General features: G+C 36.0%; 2 protein-coding genes across 3 annotated transcripts; both read left to right on the top strand.

Annotated features, from left to right (window-relative positions):
- Positions 1-1,873: 1,873 nt before the first annotated feature.
- slc35e3 (solute carrier family 35 member E3) lies at positions 1,874-5,685 on the top strand. The gene is made up of 5 exons (XM_055189768.2): positions 1,874-2,496; positions 2,780-2,890; positions 3,167-3,325; positions 4,235-4,317; positions 5,143-5,685. Exons 1-5 carry the CDS (start codon positions 2,095-2,097, stop codon positions 5,327-5,329), a joined length of 942 nt encoding a protein of 313 aa, XP_055045743.1. The 5' UTR covers positions 1,874-2,094; the 3' UTR covers positions 5,330-5,685.
- A 2,265-nt stretch (positions 5,686-7,950) lies between these two features.
- On the top strand, positions 7,951-15,822 carry mdm2 (MDM2 proto-oncogene). Of its 2 annotated transcripts, none has more exons than XM_055189766.2 (11): positions 7,951-8,028; positions 9,347-9,420; positions 9,518-9,592; positions 10,308-10,441; positions 11,939-11,988; positions 12,099-12,157; positions 12,324-12,393; positions 13,344-13,501; positions 13,608-13,751; positions 13,863-13,931; positions 14,956-15,822. In XM_055189766.2, the coding sequence occupies exons 2-11, from the start codon at positions 9,361-9,363 to the stop codon at positions 15,565-15,567; spliced, it is 1,431 nt and encodes a 476-aa protein (XP_055045741.2). In that variant the 5' UTR covers positions 7,951-8,028; positions 9,347-9,360; the 3' UTR covers positions 15,568-15,822. The 2 variants fall into 2 exon arrangements, with proteins under 2 accessions (XP_055045741.2, XP_055045742.2); XM_055189767.2 differs by lacking the exon at positions 7,951-8,028 and adding an exon at positions 9,042-9,261.
- The last annotated feature ends 630 nt before the right edge of the window (positions 15,823-16,452 follow it).

Below are 16,452 nucleotides of genomic sequence, written 5' to 3'. Positions count from 1 at the left end.
GCATTGTTGAAGAGCCCTTTGTAAATGGCTGTTTCAATTACAGGATGTAATTGGAGGGATGTAGGGTGCAGTTTGATTCTGACCTTCAATATCATCTCTGGCAGTGTTTGACATCAATAGCTACTTTCTCCTGATGTGAAGGCACTCATATTGGTTAAAGAAAAAAAGATTTTCTGATGGTTCTGCATTCAAACATTTCCCAAAGCACTTGCAATGAGATCCACAGTGGATGAAGTGCCATTGCTAGTGGACTTAAACTTTTCGGAAATATATACACAGTATGTACAATAAAACATGTCTTGTCTATTTGTATGGGCTATTCAATATTACATCCAAGGTTGGGCAATCATGGGTATGATTTAAGACAAAATGTACAAAAAAACAAACTTTCACCCCACATGAAAAAATACTGTAGTATTTATAATAGTAAACTGTAGCAAGTTGTACTATATTATAGTAATTAATACACTTTTGTTAGTGTGTTCTGATGTGTTTTGTTTTATTAACGATTGTGAATTGATAAACGGTAGTGAATTTAATGTATAGTACATTTACTATGATAGGGTTCAAAAACACTTTTTGACTTCCAAAACTTTGGCTTCAGTTTATGGTAAATACTAAAGCTTTTTTCATATGGGATTAAGAGGAATTTCAACACTTTTTTACAAAAGCTTGTCATGAATTTGTTTATATAAAAAAATAATGCCGTCATAGAAATTTATTTGAGCATGTTTAATATTATTTAATATTATTTATAAGCAGTTATTAAACAGTATTAAATAATACAATCTATTCAAAATGGCCAACGACTTTTGCCACCCTGTACTGATTTGCACACTCTTTGAAACAACTTCATGATAAATGGTAAAAAAATGTATTATCTATGTAGGGAAACTTAAACAGATGTTGTTGAAATACAGAAATAGTTCAAATAAAAGCTTATGTGAACAGAATTCATGTTTTTATATAATTAATTCTTTCTATATTATTATGTATCCATTGATTTTCCTTGTGCACAGATTTTTCATTTCTATTTCCATAATTTTTAGCCCTTCAAAAACATTCAAACATTTAGTTTATTTTGGGGGGTTAGGGTTAAAAAAAATTAATACCAACTCGAATAGTGTCCATAATACCAGTGTTAGGCCTATCCATTAGCTATTTGCCATTAAAACCATTACAAAATACTTTATTATTGTATTTTTGGCCCTTATATATAATAAGTAGTGTGTGTGTGTGTTTTGTTAAAAAAAATCTACATTTATGAATGAAATATTTAGCTAATATTACAATGTTATTAAAGTGGGCATTTTACAACGTTTTTAAAGATGTCAAATACATATTTGGTGTCCCCAGAGTATGTATGTATGTGAAGTTTAAGCTCAAAATATCATATAGATAATTTATTATAGCATGTTTGCCACTTTGTAGGTGTGAGCAAAAATGTGCAAAATTTTTGGGTGTGTCCTTTAAAATGCAAATGAGCTGATCTCTGCACTAAATGGCAGTACCGTGGTTGGATAGTGCAGAAGAAGGGGCAATATTATCACCTTCTGACATCACAAGGGGAGCCAAATTATTTTTTTTAACTCTTTTCACATGCTTGCAGAGAATGGTTTACCAAAACTAAGTTACGGGTTGTTCTTTTTCAAAAAATTTTATGTTGATACAAGCACAGGGGACCCAATTATAGCACTTAAACATGGAAAAGTCAGATTTTCATGATATGTCCACTTTAAAAAAAAAGAACACAACAGTCTTTGGGTATTCTAAATAAGATGTTGTAAAGAAAAAACAAAACTATCAACAACCACCTCATGTGTGCATTTATCCAGCAGATGGCGTACAAGAGCAGTGACGTGGCGTCGCGCTCAATGACGTCACAGAAGTGCGGTGAATCAGCAGCGGCGCATTGAGCTGTGAATGAGTTTTATAATGAAAGCCCCTTTAAACCGCTTTCACGCAGTCAGCACCAGAAAGCGGTAGATCATTCAGTCTGTCTGTTTATGATTTGCCACAAAATTCGCTCGAAACTGTCTGTCCACATTTATTATCAATTCGCAAGACTTTAAAAGTGCCTAAATCGTCGCAGCTATGGCGAAGAGACTCTCTGATCTGTTTGGTAACAGCCGGATCATCGCGGGACTGCTGGTCAACTTAGTGTCTTCAATATGTATAGTCTTCATCAACAAATGGATTTATGTGCATTATGGCTTTCCCAACATGACCCTTACTCTCGTTCATTTCGTGGCGACATGGCTCGGGCTGTTCGTGTGTCAGAAGATGGATATATTTTCCCCAAAGAGCCTCAGACCCTCGAAAATCATCCTGCTGGCTTTGAGTTTCTGTGGATTTGTAGCATTTACTAATTTGTCTCTGCAAAACAACACGATAGGTACATATCAGCTGGCAAAGGCCATGACAACACCTGTGATTATAGTCATTCAGACGATGTACTACAAAAAGACTTTCTCCACAAAGATTAAACTCACACTAGTAAGTGCATGCTCACACTTTATAATATATGTGACATTTAAAGTAATTTCTGTCTTTTAACAAAGGATTTGTTCTGTGATAATAATGTTTTTATAAATTACTTCATTCCCCCCATTTATGTTATGACTTGCTTTTATAGCATGCACATGTCATGCACACACCATGAACTATGCTCACAATTACTTCACATGGTGACATAAAAGCAAGTCATGGTTGCATACAGATGTGAAAAATTGATATAGTTTCACAAATGTTCACTTTGTGGTTATTTTTTTATAAACAGGTGCCTATTACTCTTGGAGTTATACTGAACTCTTACTATGATGTGAAGTTTAATCTTTTGGGGATGATCTTTGCCACACTAGGAGTCTTTGTCACTTCACTGTATCAAGTGGTAAGTCATCTGGCATTCGTGCATTATGTCCTTATTGAGAATGCTGTCTTGGAGTCACAATATCCCTCATTTCCCATCAGTTTTTACCTAATTTCTCTATTAATGAAAAATGCTTTATTTACTATCAGTTCATGGACATTGATTTCCTTCATAGGCAACCAAATATCTCCAACTGAAAACTGTGGCGTTAAATTGCATAATTGTATATTATAATATTAAGATAATTTGGCATTTGACTGGCTAATATTCAGATAATTAACTTCTAATTTCTTGTAGTGGGTTGGTGCCAAACAGCATGAGCTGCAGGTGAACTCCATGCAGTTGCTTTATTATCAGGCACCCATGTCTTCTGCGTTTCTTCTGGTTATTGTGCCATTCTTCGAACCCCTGACCGGAGATGGTGGTATATTTGGCCCCTGGTCATTCCAGGCCCTGGTAAGAGAGCGAGAAAGTGTCTCCTTTTTTTCAGTGGCACCATGAAACACTCTCTGACTCTATCCTGAAAGAATTTCCTTCTTACACAAACACCACAGCCACAGAAAGGGGCTTGTGTTTTAGCACAGGATGCCTGGAAAAATGTTTCCTTTTTGGCTGAACCTCTGCAAGTTCACTATTAAGCTTTATTATACGCTGCATTACCTTTACTATTCCCCATACTTATGGGGGCGGTTTTTCGAACAGGGATTAGACTAGTCCTAGACTAAAAAAAAACGTGCTGTCCAAACTGTAAACAACTTGCACTGACATATCTTAAAATACATCAGTGCCCTTTGTTTTTCCTCAAAATGCATGCCAGTAATGTTTTTAGTAAGGCATATTTGTTAAAACTAGTTATATTTCCTAATTAAACTTAGGCCTAGTCCTGGTTTAAGATAATCCCTTTCAGGGAAACCACCTACACCTGCATAGACTGGCATTGAATTGGAGTCATGAGCCAAATATAAAAAGGATATCATCGTAGTAATTTGACTATTTAAAAACTTTGGGTAACTTTAATTCAATAAATACCTACATTTACTTCACTTTGGGTTGCTAAATAACCACATAATATATGTTTTTGCCTGGCAAAATAATAAATTGCATTTATTGCTGTTTTTGTTATTATTATTATTTGTGTCTGCATGGATTTACTCCAGGTATTCCGATTTCCTCCCACAGTCCAAAGACTTGCAGGTTAGGTCAATTGGAGATGTGTGAATGGATCAACTGGTTCTCGGCATAAATATGGCCATAGATGCTGGGATGGTGTTCAAGAATAAATAAACAACCAATAAAATAATTGAATGTTTAATTTAACATTTAAGGAATGTTGACTGTTATTATTTTTCTCTCTTTTTACTGTAGGTAATGGTCTTTCTTTCTGGACTTATTGCCTTTCTGGTTAATTTGTCCATATATTGGATCATTGGAAACACGTCACCTGTTACGTATCCTTTTAACTGTTTCTCAACTGTGGATATTTCCTTCTTTTCTTTTAATGGCACAAAACACACCCTTAAAACAAATATCTGTAATAACAGAGCCTTTATGCCAATGTGACTTTGTTGTAGTTATATTTGTTAATACTTGTCAGGTTTTAAACTCAAGCTTATGCTTGTTTAAAGGAGTGTTAAAAAAACTTAGCAAACACGTGTATGGTTACACAGTTGGCTAATAATTAAAAACACAATTAGTAAATCAGGGCACATTTTAGTCCTAAGCACTGGAAACATTTCGCACTTTTGAATGCACCCATTGAGGTCCAGTTAATCTGACTTATCAGTATGACCAGCAGAGGGAGCACCTGACTTACATTCACATTATTTAAGTGTGTTTGCTGGTAATTAAACACAGAACAATGTAATGGTTTTTGCCAGTACAATGCTAAATTATCTGATCTACAGGGACACTTACATTGTGTTTAACTCCATTTAGAATTTTTTGGCAAATTATTTTTCACATATTGTTGACCAAAAAGTCTAAAATCAATTGCTAAATAGGCCTCATATATATTAGGCCTTATATATTTTATAAACTAAAAAATAAAATATGTTGTTTTTTTGAAAAGATAAATATAATAACATTATACAAGACTTATGTTATATTAAGCCCAGGTAATTCAGTTTTCATGATGTAATAAAAAAACTACAAACACTCAAGTTACTCAAGATTTTGTGTATACAAACAGCAACATTGTATAAGTACATAGTAAATCAGGTTTATGCCATCATTGTCTATAAAGTTCTGCTATTCCCTTAACCTTCATTTTGTAGCTATAACATGTTTGGACATTTCAAGTTCTGCATCACTTTACTGGGAGGATATGTCCTCTTCCAGGACCCTTTGTCTTTAAATCAAGGTCTGGGCATCCTCTGCACCCTCACTGGCATCCTGGCGTACACCCATTTCAAACTGGCAGAGCAGGATGCGGGCAAAAGCAAGCTCATTCAAAGGCCATAGGCCAGCTGATGTGCCTGTCATCTGTCAGTATTTAAACCAGGGTTCAGTGCCTGATAGTGTATAGAAATATACTGTATAGGAGTGAAGACTAACCAGATATACATAGAGTGGAGAGAACTTTTAGCAGCATTCAATGAATCACATGGACTTCAATTAATGAAAAGGTATATGTACTTTAAAACAGTTTTAATTTTTGTATTTACTGAATGAGATCTTGCAATAAACATGAGCTGTTTGTTTGCGAGAAAAAATGCTGAATGTCCAAACAAATTTACATTTCACTTTTATACGTTGTATTTAATTATGTATTTTTTCATATGCTGTGTACAACAATAAAACATTTTATAGAAAGTGAACTCTTACCTTTGGACCATACAGAACTAAACACTATTACTTTAAATGGTTTTATTATAACACAGACCTACATATGAAAATTTTTATATATATAAAAAATATGCTATCTTTCATTGAGTCTATAGTCACAACATTTACAGAGGTCAGTGCCTGTTTGGCAAAAAATGCTTAAGGATTTTTACTATCTGTAAAATGGTATGTCAGTCATTTGTTTACGCTGCAGCGTGTTTTTCTCCGTTGAAATACGTAACTTAAGTCTTAGTCCCACTTCAAAGTCCTTAATAAAGCTTTCGTGTGAATGTTAGCCTCAGCCAGTCTTAACAAAATGTGCTGAATCTAAAAAAGAAAGTGAACAATGCTGAGACTTATGTTGTTAAAGTAAAAGCAAATTAGTTTTCAAGGACTAAGTTTAGTTTTAAAGGAACAGTATTTTTATGAAGTAAAATAATGTCTGCAGATCAAGGCCTGGTTGCATAAAGCACCTTAAGTTTTTCCCTTAAGTATGACACTTAAGGGGTAAATTCCCCTTAACTAAAATAATAATTTAAAGGTGTTGCATACAGTATAATCCCTTAAACGGTTCTCTTAGGTAAGAGTAATCGTTAAGTGTTTCACGACAGTGACCCAGGTTTGTTGTTATAAAATACTACTGTTGCCATGGAGACGCAACAGAAAAAACTTAAGGGTTTTTTCTGCAACACCTTTAAGCTTAAGGGAGACATAAGGGTGAACTTAAGGGAAATTTACACTTAAGGTGTTTTATGCAACCGGGCCCAAGCTAATTTTTTTTTACTACAAATCTGTTACTCCAAAAAAAGGAAAAAACAAACACAACAATTAAAACTACAGAATAATTTTGCTTTACAAGTCCAGTGTTAATGTAATGGTTTTGTACAATTATAAAGACAAACTGAAAATAGACAACAACATGCTATTAATATATGTAAAGGTCTATGTATTTATAACAAGGATATCAATTCATTATTAAAATCATGGCTTTTTTGTGATGACTGCAGTGGTCCATGAAATGATTATGGACCTACAAGCCCAAACATGTTGAGTTTAAAGGAACATGTTGTACTAAAATAAACTCTGAGTCATTATCTCAGGGCCGATCATGTCATGGAGGCAGAAAGGGGCATGTTTTGTAAAACAGCATATATGAATAAGGTATAGGGTTTCACACGTTAAACAAAACATCCCATTAACTTATGTATGGATTAACCAGTTCTCGTCATGAATAAGCCATAGATGCTGGAATGGCGTGAAGAGTAAAAGACACAAACAAATAAAACATCCCCTAACTGTTGTGTATTTTGGTTATATACATACATAAGAGAATGACATTGATTGCGTTTTAGTACAAGGGTCTTGTCAACAGTTAACTCAATTCACAAATCTAAATTGTTATCTCATCTGGATTTAGGTATTGATGTTTACACATAGGCTACACACAGAGACACACACACTTCCCGACATGCGTACTGATTAGCTGACTCAGAACCCATGACTCAGAAAAATGTCCTTCTGTTCCAAGCAGAGGAACAACAAATCATTACTACCCACCCCCCAAAACCTTGTAAAATGTACTGTGGTAAGTAAAATAGAATCATCATTAATCAACTAGATTTCATTAACTAGTCTTGATTAAACAAAGGCACTTAATATTATGGTGTGATTATAGTGACAAACACTATAACTACATAATAACATGTATCAAAATACTCAACATTACACTTCCAGACCACATTGTTTTTATATTCACACATTTAGCATAATAGCCATCAAAACACAACAACTGATTTATATAAATGATCAGTGGACAGTGTATAATAACCCAATCTTTGCCTACATTACAACTCATTCATGTTAATGGAATTATATTTTATTCACCAAGCATACATTTGGCATTGTTTTAGGCCAAACTATTTAATATAAACGTTAAACTTTAAAAACATAAGCAACAATGAATGTAATATTACTTATATAGTACATTTATAATAAGAAAGTTTATACAACAAAACAGCATTGATCGCAGTATTAAGTAAATTGATAAATTTTATACCATACTATAATATTTAGCAAGGAACATAAACTATAACATTTAGGAATTTTACTACAGTAAAGACTTTTAAACTGTCACAGTATGATTTTACATATTTTAGTAAATACGTTTATATTTTATTTTATAACTGCTGAAAAGGTTAAATGTATAAACAACGCATCAATCCAGTGTGTAATGTTTACACTGCGCGCTCAATCGCACGTGCTGGACATTTCAAATATCAAACTACCGCCAGTAGAGGGGGCGAGAGCGCGCGCCGCTCAACCGTCACTACTAGCAGGTAAGACACTACTAGTACTTTCAGTTTATCTATTTCTCACTTTATCATACATGTATTACATATTTGATACTGTATGTCTCAGGAATACATCATTAATGGTTCCAGAGCGTTGTCCTATAGTCGTTTGGCACTTTAAATGCCCTTTTATTTGCTTGCATCGCCTCAGCATCTCGCTAGCGAAGTGAGGCCTACTAAAGCCTCGGATTTTCCTAAGAGTCACCGAAAAGGGGGCGCATTGATATGGCGACAGTTTAGGTCAATTTTGTCAATAAATACTTTAAAGTATATAAAGATACTGCTGGTATAGCATACAGTGCAAATATATAGTCCGACTGTTTGCGTAAGTTAAACATTCAAATTACAGTCTGCAGTCTAACGATAACGTTGCTTTTACGACTAGAAAATTGTGTGCAAAACTAACTTAATAGATTATTGTTGTTATATAAGTCTTATTTTCTTCACTGTGAAGCATTGAATATGTCCAGTACTGTCAATGAATGCGCTGAAGACTGACAAATCCGTATTGTCAAGTTCCGGAGAATATTACTATCGCATGTAACTTACAGCAACTACATTTCCATAACGATAATTTTCATCATGTTTCCTCAGGGGAAAATGTCAGTTGTCGATCCAGCTTTTACATATAATTTATTCGCAGCTAACAGATATTCCCAACGATAAAAGAGAATGAGTTTGGTGTGTAAACAATACGAAATCATCAATAGTAGTAGTCCAAACACAGTCACATAAAGGACATCCATTCGTAGCACTCGACGATTTGAACTTTTGGTCTTTTGGTTTTTGATTTATGTGGTTTGGGCGATAATAATCCATAAGAGTCATCGCTCTGGTCCAAACACCCCGTTATTTCACCTGTTACTGGATTGATAAGCCCTAAATCCATGTGCTTAGTAAGCAACTGGGCGGGTGTATTGAAACGGGACATGCCCGGACATGATCGCAAAGACACGGAGTAAATGAAACTTAACTACCACTAGGGGGTCTGAAGCCAGTCACGTTTGGACGTGTCATGCCCTAACCCGCCCAGGACAAGATGATCGCGACTGTAGATTCTAGCCCTGACATGTCTCTCAGTCTCTATTTAAACCATAGACCGGATCGTAACCGGCTCCCACTCCTCACTTACCCTGAGCTCTAGCACTTTATGTACAGCTACAGAGTATTTATAGACGACTTTAACCTAGAATAACCAATTTACCTCTCTTTGCACAGGTAATTTTCTTCTGAATGTTGCTTGTTTACTGGTGTTTACCTCAAGATTGTTGTCTCTAAACTTTAACCTTGTTTATGTTCACAGATATTTGCAGCAATATGGCAACAGAAAGTTGTTTAAGCAGTTCTCAGATCAACAAGGTTGACAATGACAAATTGGTAATTTAACATTTGACTGTTTGTGTGTATTTTTATACAAAATATTGTTTGTGTAGCTTGTATTGACAAGTAGTTTTATTTACTGTACCTTTCTCAGGTAAGACCGAAAGTACAGTTGAAACGCCTGTTAGAGGATGCAGGTGCAGATAAGGACGTTTTCACCATGAAGGAGGTGAGGGATTAAATAATTTTATTTTAACAGCGACAACTTCCACAGTCAAGTTTATTAATATATAATATTTCGGTGTCAGTTTTGGATTCTTGTTGTTTGTCTTGGATGTTTTATTATTTGTTTTTAATAAAAGCACTTATGGCAAATAACATTTGTTTGAGAATAATCTGTGGGGCTCTTCGTGTTAAAGCATACTGTTGCAGTTTTGGTGTTTGAAACCACTTATGCATACCAGCAGCAAGAAACACTGTTAATGTTTGTCATACTTTAGGGTTAGGCATTTGTTTAAAAACTTAAGCCAAAGAATTTAATTTAGGCATGTAACCTGTCCAGCACCATTCATGCTTTTGACACGATTGATTATGTGGATTGTTGACATTGATGATCAGTTTGTTTTTAATGGATCAGACCTCACATTTCTATTTGATACTGAGCTAACAAATACTGTTGTAAGTATCTGATCCTTATTTTGGGAGCAGAATGTCATAGAGACTCTTTAATTAGTTTGCAGTAATGTGTTGTTTTATGCTTCATGGTTAAAGTAGTAATAAATATTTTGTACCGAAGTGTGATACATTGTGGAATTTGTGGTTCTCTCTGACTAACAGGAAGGTATTACTCATCTGTATGGTATACTTGAAAGGGAACTCGCAGCAGGAACTCTTGTTGAAATGGTTTATCCATAGTTTTTTTGTTTTCTTTTGTGCATGTTTAGGTTATGTTTTATTTAGGGAAGTATATCATGAGCAAGGAGTTGTATGACAAGCAGCAGCAACACATCGTTCATTGTGGAGAAGATGCTCTCGGTGCCATCCTGGGGGTGAAGAGCTTCTCAGTCAAAGAGCCCCGGTACACACTGCCCCTATATCTAACGTAGTCTTTACCACATACAACAGGAGCTTTGGGAGAAAGGCAGAAACAGCTGTACAACTGATTCCCCCTGAGATTACAGGGTGGGGTTGTGCAGCAACAGGTGGTTGCTTTCTAGACAGTTAACTCTGTTATACTTGTAAACGAGTCTGCTGTCACCTGTTTCATATACCCTCCATATGTTTCACATACTTATCTATAAATTTCATTGTGTTAAAACATCAGGTGGCAAAAGTAAACAAATGATGCTAATGTTTTTTGTTATTGTGTAGTATTCTAGTTATTTTTTGCTATTACTTAAAAAATCAGCTGATCTAGAGGTGGTTTTTGGGGTATTTCACTCAAAACAGTGTTTCCAAAATTTACAGATGCCCTGAAGACAACAAATATGTTAAAACTAGCAACAAAATACCTTTATTTTAAACAATGTGTATTTTGTTTTTGACTTAAATGTAACAAACTTTGTGGATGGTTTTGCTTAAACTGAACTTGTGTGTCTTAAAAATGGTTAAAGGGACACTCTACTTTTTTTTTGAAAATATAAAAATTTTCCAGTTAAACATTAGATTTTTACCGTTTTGGAATCCATTCAGCCGATCTCTGGGTCTGGCGCTACCACTTTTAGCACAGCTTAGCACAATCCATTGAATCTGATTAGACCATTAGCATCGCGCTCAAAAATAGCCAAAGATTTTTTAAATATTTTTCCTATTTAAAGCTTGTCTCTTCTGTAGTTACATCGTGTAATACTGACAGAAAATTAAAAGTGGTGATTTTCTAGCCAGATATGTCTAGGAACTATACTCTCATTCTGGCATAATAATCAGTGACTTTGCTGCTGTAACATGGCTGCAGGAGGCACAATGATATTACGCAGTGCCCGAAAATAATCCCCTGCTATTGAAAGTTACTAAGGGGACTATTTTCGGCTGCTGCGTAATATTATTAATATTGTTACAGCAGCAAAGTCCTACTTGGAGTGGAGTGTCCCTTTAATGGTTTGTTTGACTAGGCATGTGCCGGTTACCAGTTTTAGGTAAACCAAGGTTTTAAAGAGCAAGGTTTCAAAACCACTTAAATTTTCTGTGATACCGTTTTCAAGGTATGAGCTGTGTTTACACAAAGTTAATTAGGCCATTAAGTCATGTAATTGATATTATATTGATAATTTATATTTAATATATGTTACAAAATAATTTTTTAAAGAATATTATAATTTAAAGGCTTTATTTTTACCTGGCATACATGTTGTATGTTGCTTAAAAAGAAAGTGCATTGTGTTCAGTTAAAAAGTTTTTGTTTGTATACGCAGACAGTTGAAAATAACGCATTTTAGTGTTGCAATGGCAGTACCGTAACACTGAAACCACTTAAATCTCATACCGGCAGATGCCTAGGTTTGAGCCATTGTTTGCTTGTAAAACTGAAATTGGCTACCTGAAAATGAAAGTTTTGCCTTTTTTACTTTTCTTTTAGTGCCCTCTTTGCAATGATCAGCAAAAACCTTGTAACAGTGAAGAACCCAGGTACTGTGACTTTAAATTGTTGTGGATTTTTTTTAACAATACCGAGTTAAACTTTGATAGATGTTCTTATCCATGTTATTATTTAAACTTTGTTTTTCATCCTTTCACAGAGACTCAGTCTAACCTCTCAGAACCTAGGAGTCAAAGTGAACCAGAGCGAGGGCCAGGGGTAAATGCTTTTTTATGCTCGGCTCACTTAAAACCATGTTGCATTGACCCATTACACAGCGTTACCCTAGTAGTGTCGAGTTTAGGTTGAATGGATTTTATAGACCTTGTGCTGGGTTTGTCATTGAAGTGTGACTGAAACCTGATTGTCTGTGTCTATGTTCCAGGATACAGATTCAGAGTCTCGCTCATCTACCTCACAACAGCAGCGCAGGAGGAGGAGAAGCAGTGATCCTGGTGAGCATACACAGACACACACACCACTTGTGTCCTCTTGAGTGTATATAAAAGCATACACTTGATCGGCTGGGGGAATTCAGATAGTGTTTGACTCCGAACAAATGTTTGAGAGGTTGTTCTACTTTAAACAACTTGATGAGCATGATTTTCCCTTTGTATTGATGCATTTTTTAAATCATGTGTAGTTTTTAATAACACTGATCGCTGATTTGCTTTTTGCTATTGCTGGTCTGGGGCAGGTAATAAATACACTCCTTATATTTTGCATTTAATTGAACAAGCAAATGAGTGCAGGACGAGTCATCAATGTTTTTTTGTTCCTTGATCCTGGAAGAGATAATGCTTAGATGGCTAAAAGTTATTGTTGATTAACTGTTGAATATAGATTATAGAAATGGCACTACCTTTGGTTGTTTTTAGTGGTGGTAACAGACAGTTTAGACATCAGTGGGTGGCCTATGCTACAAAACTTCAACACTGTTATGTGCAAACAGCCTTAGAACTGTATGTGAGTAAACATGTGGCACCATAATGACTGCCCTTTCTGTCAGCGTGGACTCAAATTGAAAAGGGCACTGAGATCTGGAGGCTGTGCCGAATGGCGCTCAGATAACTGCAGCTTTTCAATGGCCTATTTTTAAAGCCTCACACACACAAAGGCAGTTTGTTGAGCAGGCAACGCTAGTTTTCTTCCATTAAAACGGGTTATTGCTCTGAGCCTTACTCCCTCTTGGCCCATAAGTGTCCATAGCTGAGTGCACATAAGAGAACATCAGGAAATGAAGTGATTTACACTAATGCAATGTGTAGTATACACACAAGGCTGCATTTCTTAGACTGAAAAACAGATTGGTAATGTTTAAAAAGACTATGTGTGCTCTTATATTATTATTTCTGTAACAACAAAGCATCGTGCTGAGCTTAATATGTTGGTATGTTTTTAACAGAGAGTTCCTCGGCAGAAGATGAGCCTAAAGAACGCAGGAAGAGGCACAAGTCAGACAGCTTCTCCTTGACGTTTGATGACAGCCTGTCATGGTGCGTGATCGGCGGCCTGTGTCGAGAGCGGGGGAACAGCGAGTCTTCAGAGACGCAAAGCAACACTGTGAGTAACACCTGAAAACATGCATAGTTTACTCAAGGAGCGAGTTTAACCTGTTCTGTACTATAACATATGGCACTTTCTGATTGGTGCTGTGTTTGTTTTACAGGATGTAGGTATCTCTCATAGTGAGGAGAGTGAGGAAAGCGAGGATTCTGATTCTGATAACTTTAGCGTGGAGTTTGAAGTGGAGTCCATTGACTCTGACGCCTACAGTGAAAACGATGAAGATTCAGTGCCAGGAGAGAATGAGGTTTCAACTCAAACTCGTTGTGCTCTACTGAATTAAAGCTTAACTTATGTCCTGAATAACCTAATTTGGTTAGCGACCACCAACTCACTAGAATTCTTTCTGTATGTTTAGGTGTATGAAGTCACAATCTTCGCCGAGGATGAAGACTCGTTTGATGAGGATACTGAGATAACTGAGGCAGTATGTAGCATATTGATTTTTATTGTGTTGTGTTTACTGTAAAATGGCATTTTGTGGGGTTTAACTCTGTGACTACACTCTGCAATTTCCTAATCCCAGGGTTCCCAAGGGTGCTTGAAATTCTTGAAAGTTTGTGAATCTGGAGGGGGAAATTGAAGTTTTTGAAAATATACATACATAGATACAGGTCATTGAAAGTGCTTGAATCTATTTTATGCAAGACGTTTTCTGGAAAAAAATCCATATTATTCCATGTGTAGTGTAGGATAATATCATAAAAATTCTAACCTTTTAAGCACACATGCTAAACTGTTTGCTGTAAATGCGTATATCTTCTGTATGCGAATGTTGATTCATACCAAAATGCTTTTTTGCATAGTCGTGTTTGACACATAAAAACGTCTCGGGTTACGTATGTAACTGTTGTCCCCTGAGAAGGGAACGAGATGCTGCGTCTCCCTTGCCATACTTCCTGCGTCCTTGCAACGCCATCATTGGCAATATTTCAGATAGCGATAAACTTCCTGGCTCCCACGTCACCCTGTCTTGTCATTAAGCCTCACCATTGGTTGAATTTGATATACACATATCGAAAGGGAACTTAAACAATGTATCTTAAAAGGTAACACAATGTAACCTTGCTCTCACTTAATTTTGAGGGTATTGGACCTGGAAAGTCCTTGAAAGGTCCTTGAATTTGAAGTTAACTAAGATGTGGGAACCCTGTAATCCGTAATTAAATAATAAAAAGTGGTAATTACATGAAGTTTATTAAACTAATTTCAGAAGGAACATAGTCATGGAAATGTCCTAATCTTAATCTAATCCCTGTCTGGGAAACTGCCTTATCCCAGCAGTTTCCATTGTTTATCAGCATACTAAAAAGGATTTATATGTAAAAGTAGACAGTCATGTTAATGTTAGAGTATATCTATAATACATTCATCTAAAAGTGTGAGTGAAATCATGTTATCAGATATCTAATGTAAAATAAATAATCAAATATAATGATGTGTTTACTCAGGACTACTGGAAGTGTGCTGAATGTAATGAGCTCAACCCCCCTCTTCCTCGAAACTGCAAAGGCTGCTGGACAGTAAGACCCGGCTGGCTTCCAGAGACACAATGCAACAGTGAAAACAACTCTGTTAACACACAAAACAACACAGAGGACACCAGCATCATCACACCCCACAGCCAGGCTTCTGATGATAACAAGCTTACCTCCAAACCCTCCAGCCCTCTCTCCGAAACAGACGAGGGAGTGGACATGCCTGACGGCAAGTGCTCACAGTCTACTACAGCCAGCAAAGACGAACTTCCCTCTTCTGCCTATGGCTCCATGACCGACTCGCAAACTACATCGTCACAGCCCTCCACTTCCTCAGGGGGCTGCAGCCAAGAAGAGTCCCCCGAGCTGGAGCGTTTTAATAGCCTGGATGCCTGTTTGCCCTCCACTTTCCTAGAGCCCTGTGTCATCTGTCAGAGTCGCCCTAAGAACGGCTGCATCGTCCACGGAAGGACTGGGCACCTCATGGCATGCTATACATGTGCCAGGAAATTAAAAAATCGCAACAAGCTTTGTCCGGTGTGCCGAGAGCCTATTCAGTCAGTTGTGCTGACTTACGTGAGCTGAGGCATCACAGATATACCTCCTCTTTAAATTTGTATTATAGTTTTCTATCAATTCTTGCATTGAAGTGAATATTTGTAATATTTTTCTTATTGATTAAAGAATTTTATTTATAACTCAAAGACAAGAAATGTAAGAATTTCATGCAAATATGTTTTAAAATTTGAGTTGGTTGGGATAGCTGTTCTTTGTACAATTGTTAATTTATATTCATTGTAGTTTATGATTAATAATTAAAAGTTATTTGCTGCACTAAAATTCCGAAATGTTCCTGAGTTACAGCATTACATGGGAAATTTGAGACCTTAGCTAAAGTATTTTTTTTTTTTTTAAATCCTACTACATGAAGAGAAAAAAAGAGTTTGTGAAAATATAATCTTGATATCTTTAATATTGACTAATGTCAAAGATTGAAATCAATGAGTGAAAACTGTGAAATCAAACTTTGATACTCCTAATTTCATAAATAGATTTATAAGACTTAGCCTAAATTTCACAGATAGGGTCACATTTGTTCTTTCTCTTAAATAATGCAATATATTCTGCAAAGATTTTACATTTTCTTTGAGCGAGACAAAATTATCTTGACACGCTTCTGTTTACAGTACAAATGATATTTCTCCTCTGCTTTAATTTTCTTTATAGTAATCCGTAGGCCAAATGATAAAAGGTCATATGAATGACATCAGTTACTATGCTATTATTCATCGAGTTGTACACAATGACCACTCTCTCTAGAGAAAGCTGTTTACCAGGGATCCGCTTTTATCTCTTGTCTGGAAGCGTGTCCTGACCTGTTGTTTCTCTGATGGCAACTTGGTACAAACAGTCACTTTAAGCCCCCCTAACATCTCTAAATAAAACTTATTCCCACACCTTTCATACCCA

The sequence above is a fragment of the Misgurnus anguillicaudatus genome, chromosome 1 (assembly GCF_027580225.2).
Source record: "Misgurnus anguillicaudatus chromosome 1, ASM2758022v2, whole genome shotgun sequence".
Lineage (NCBI taxonomy): Eukaryota > Metazoa > Chordata > Actinopteri > Cypriniformes > Cobitidae > Misgurnus > Misgurnus anguillicaudatus.
This window is presented reverse-complemented; position numbering and strand designations above follow the sequence as displayed.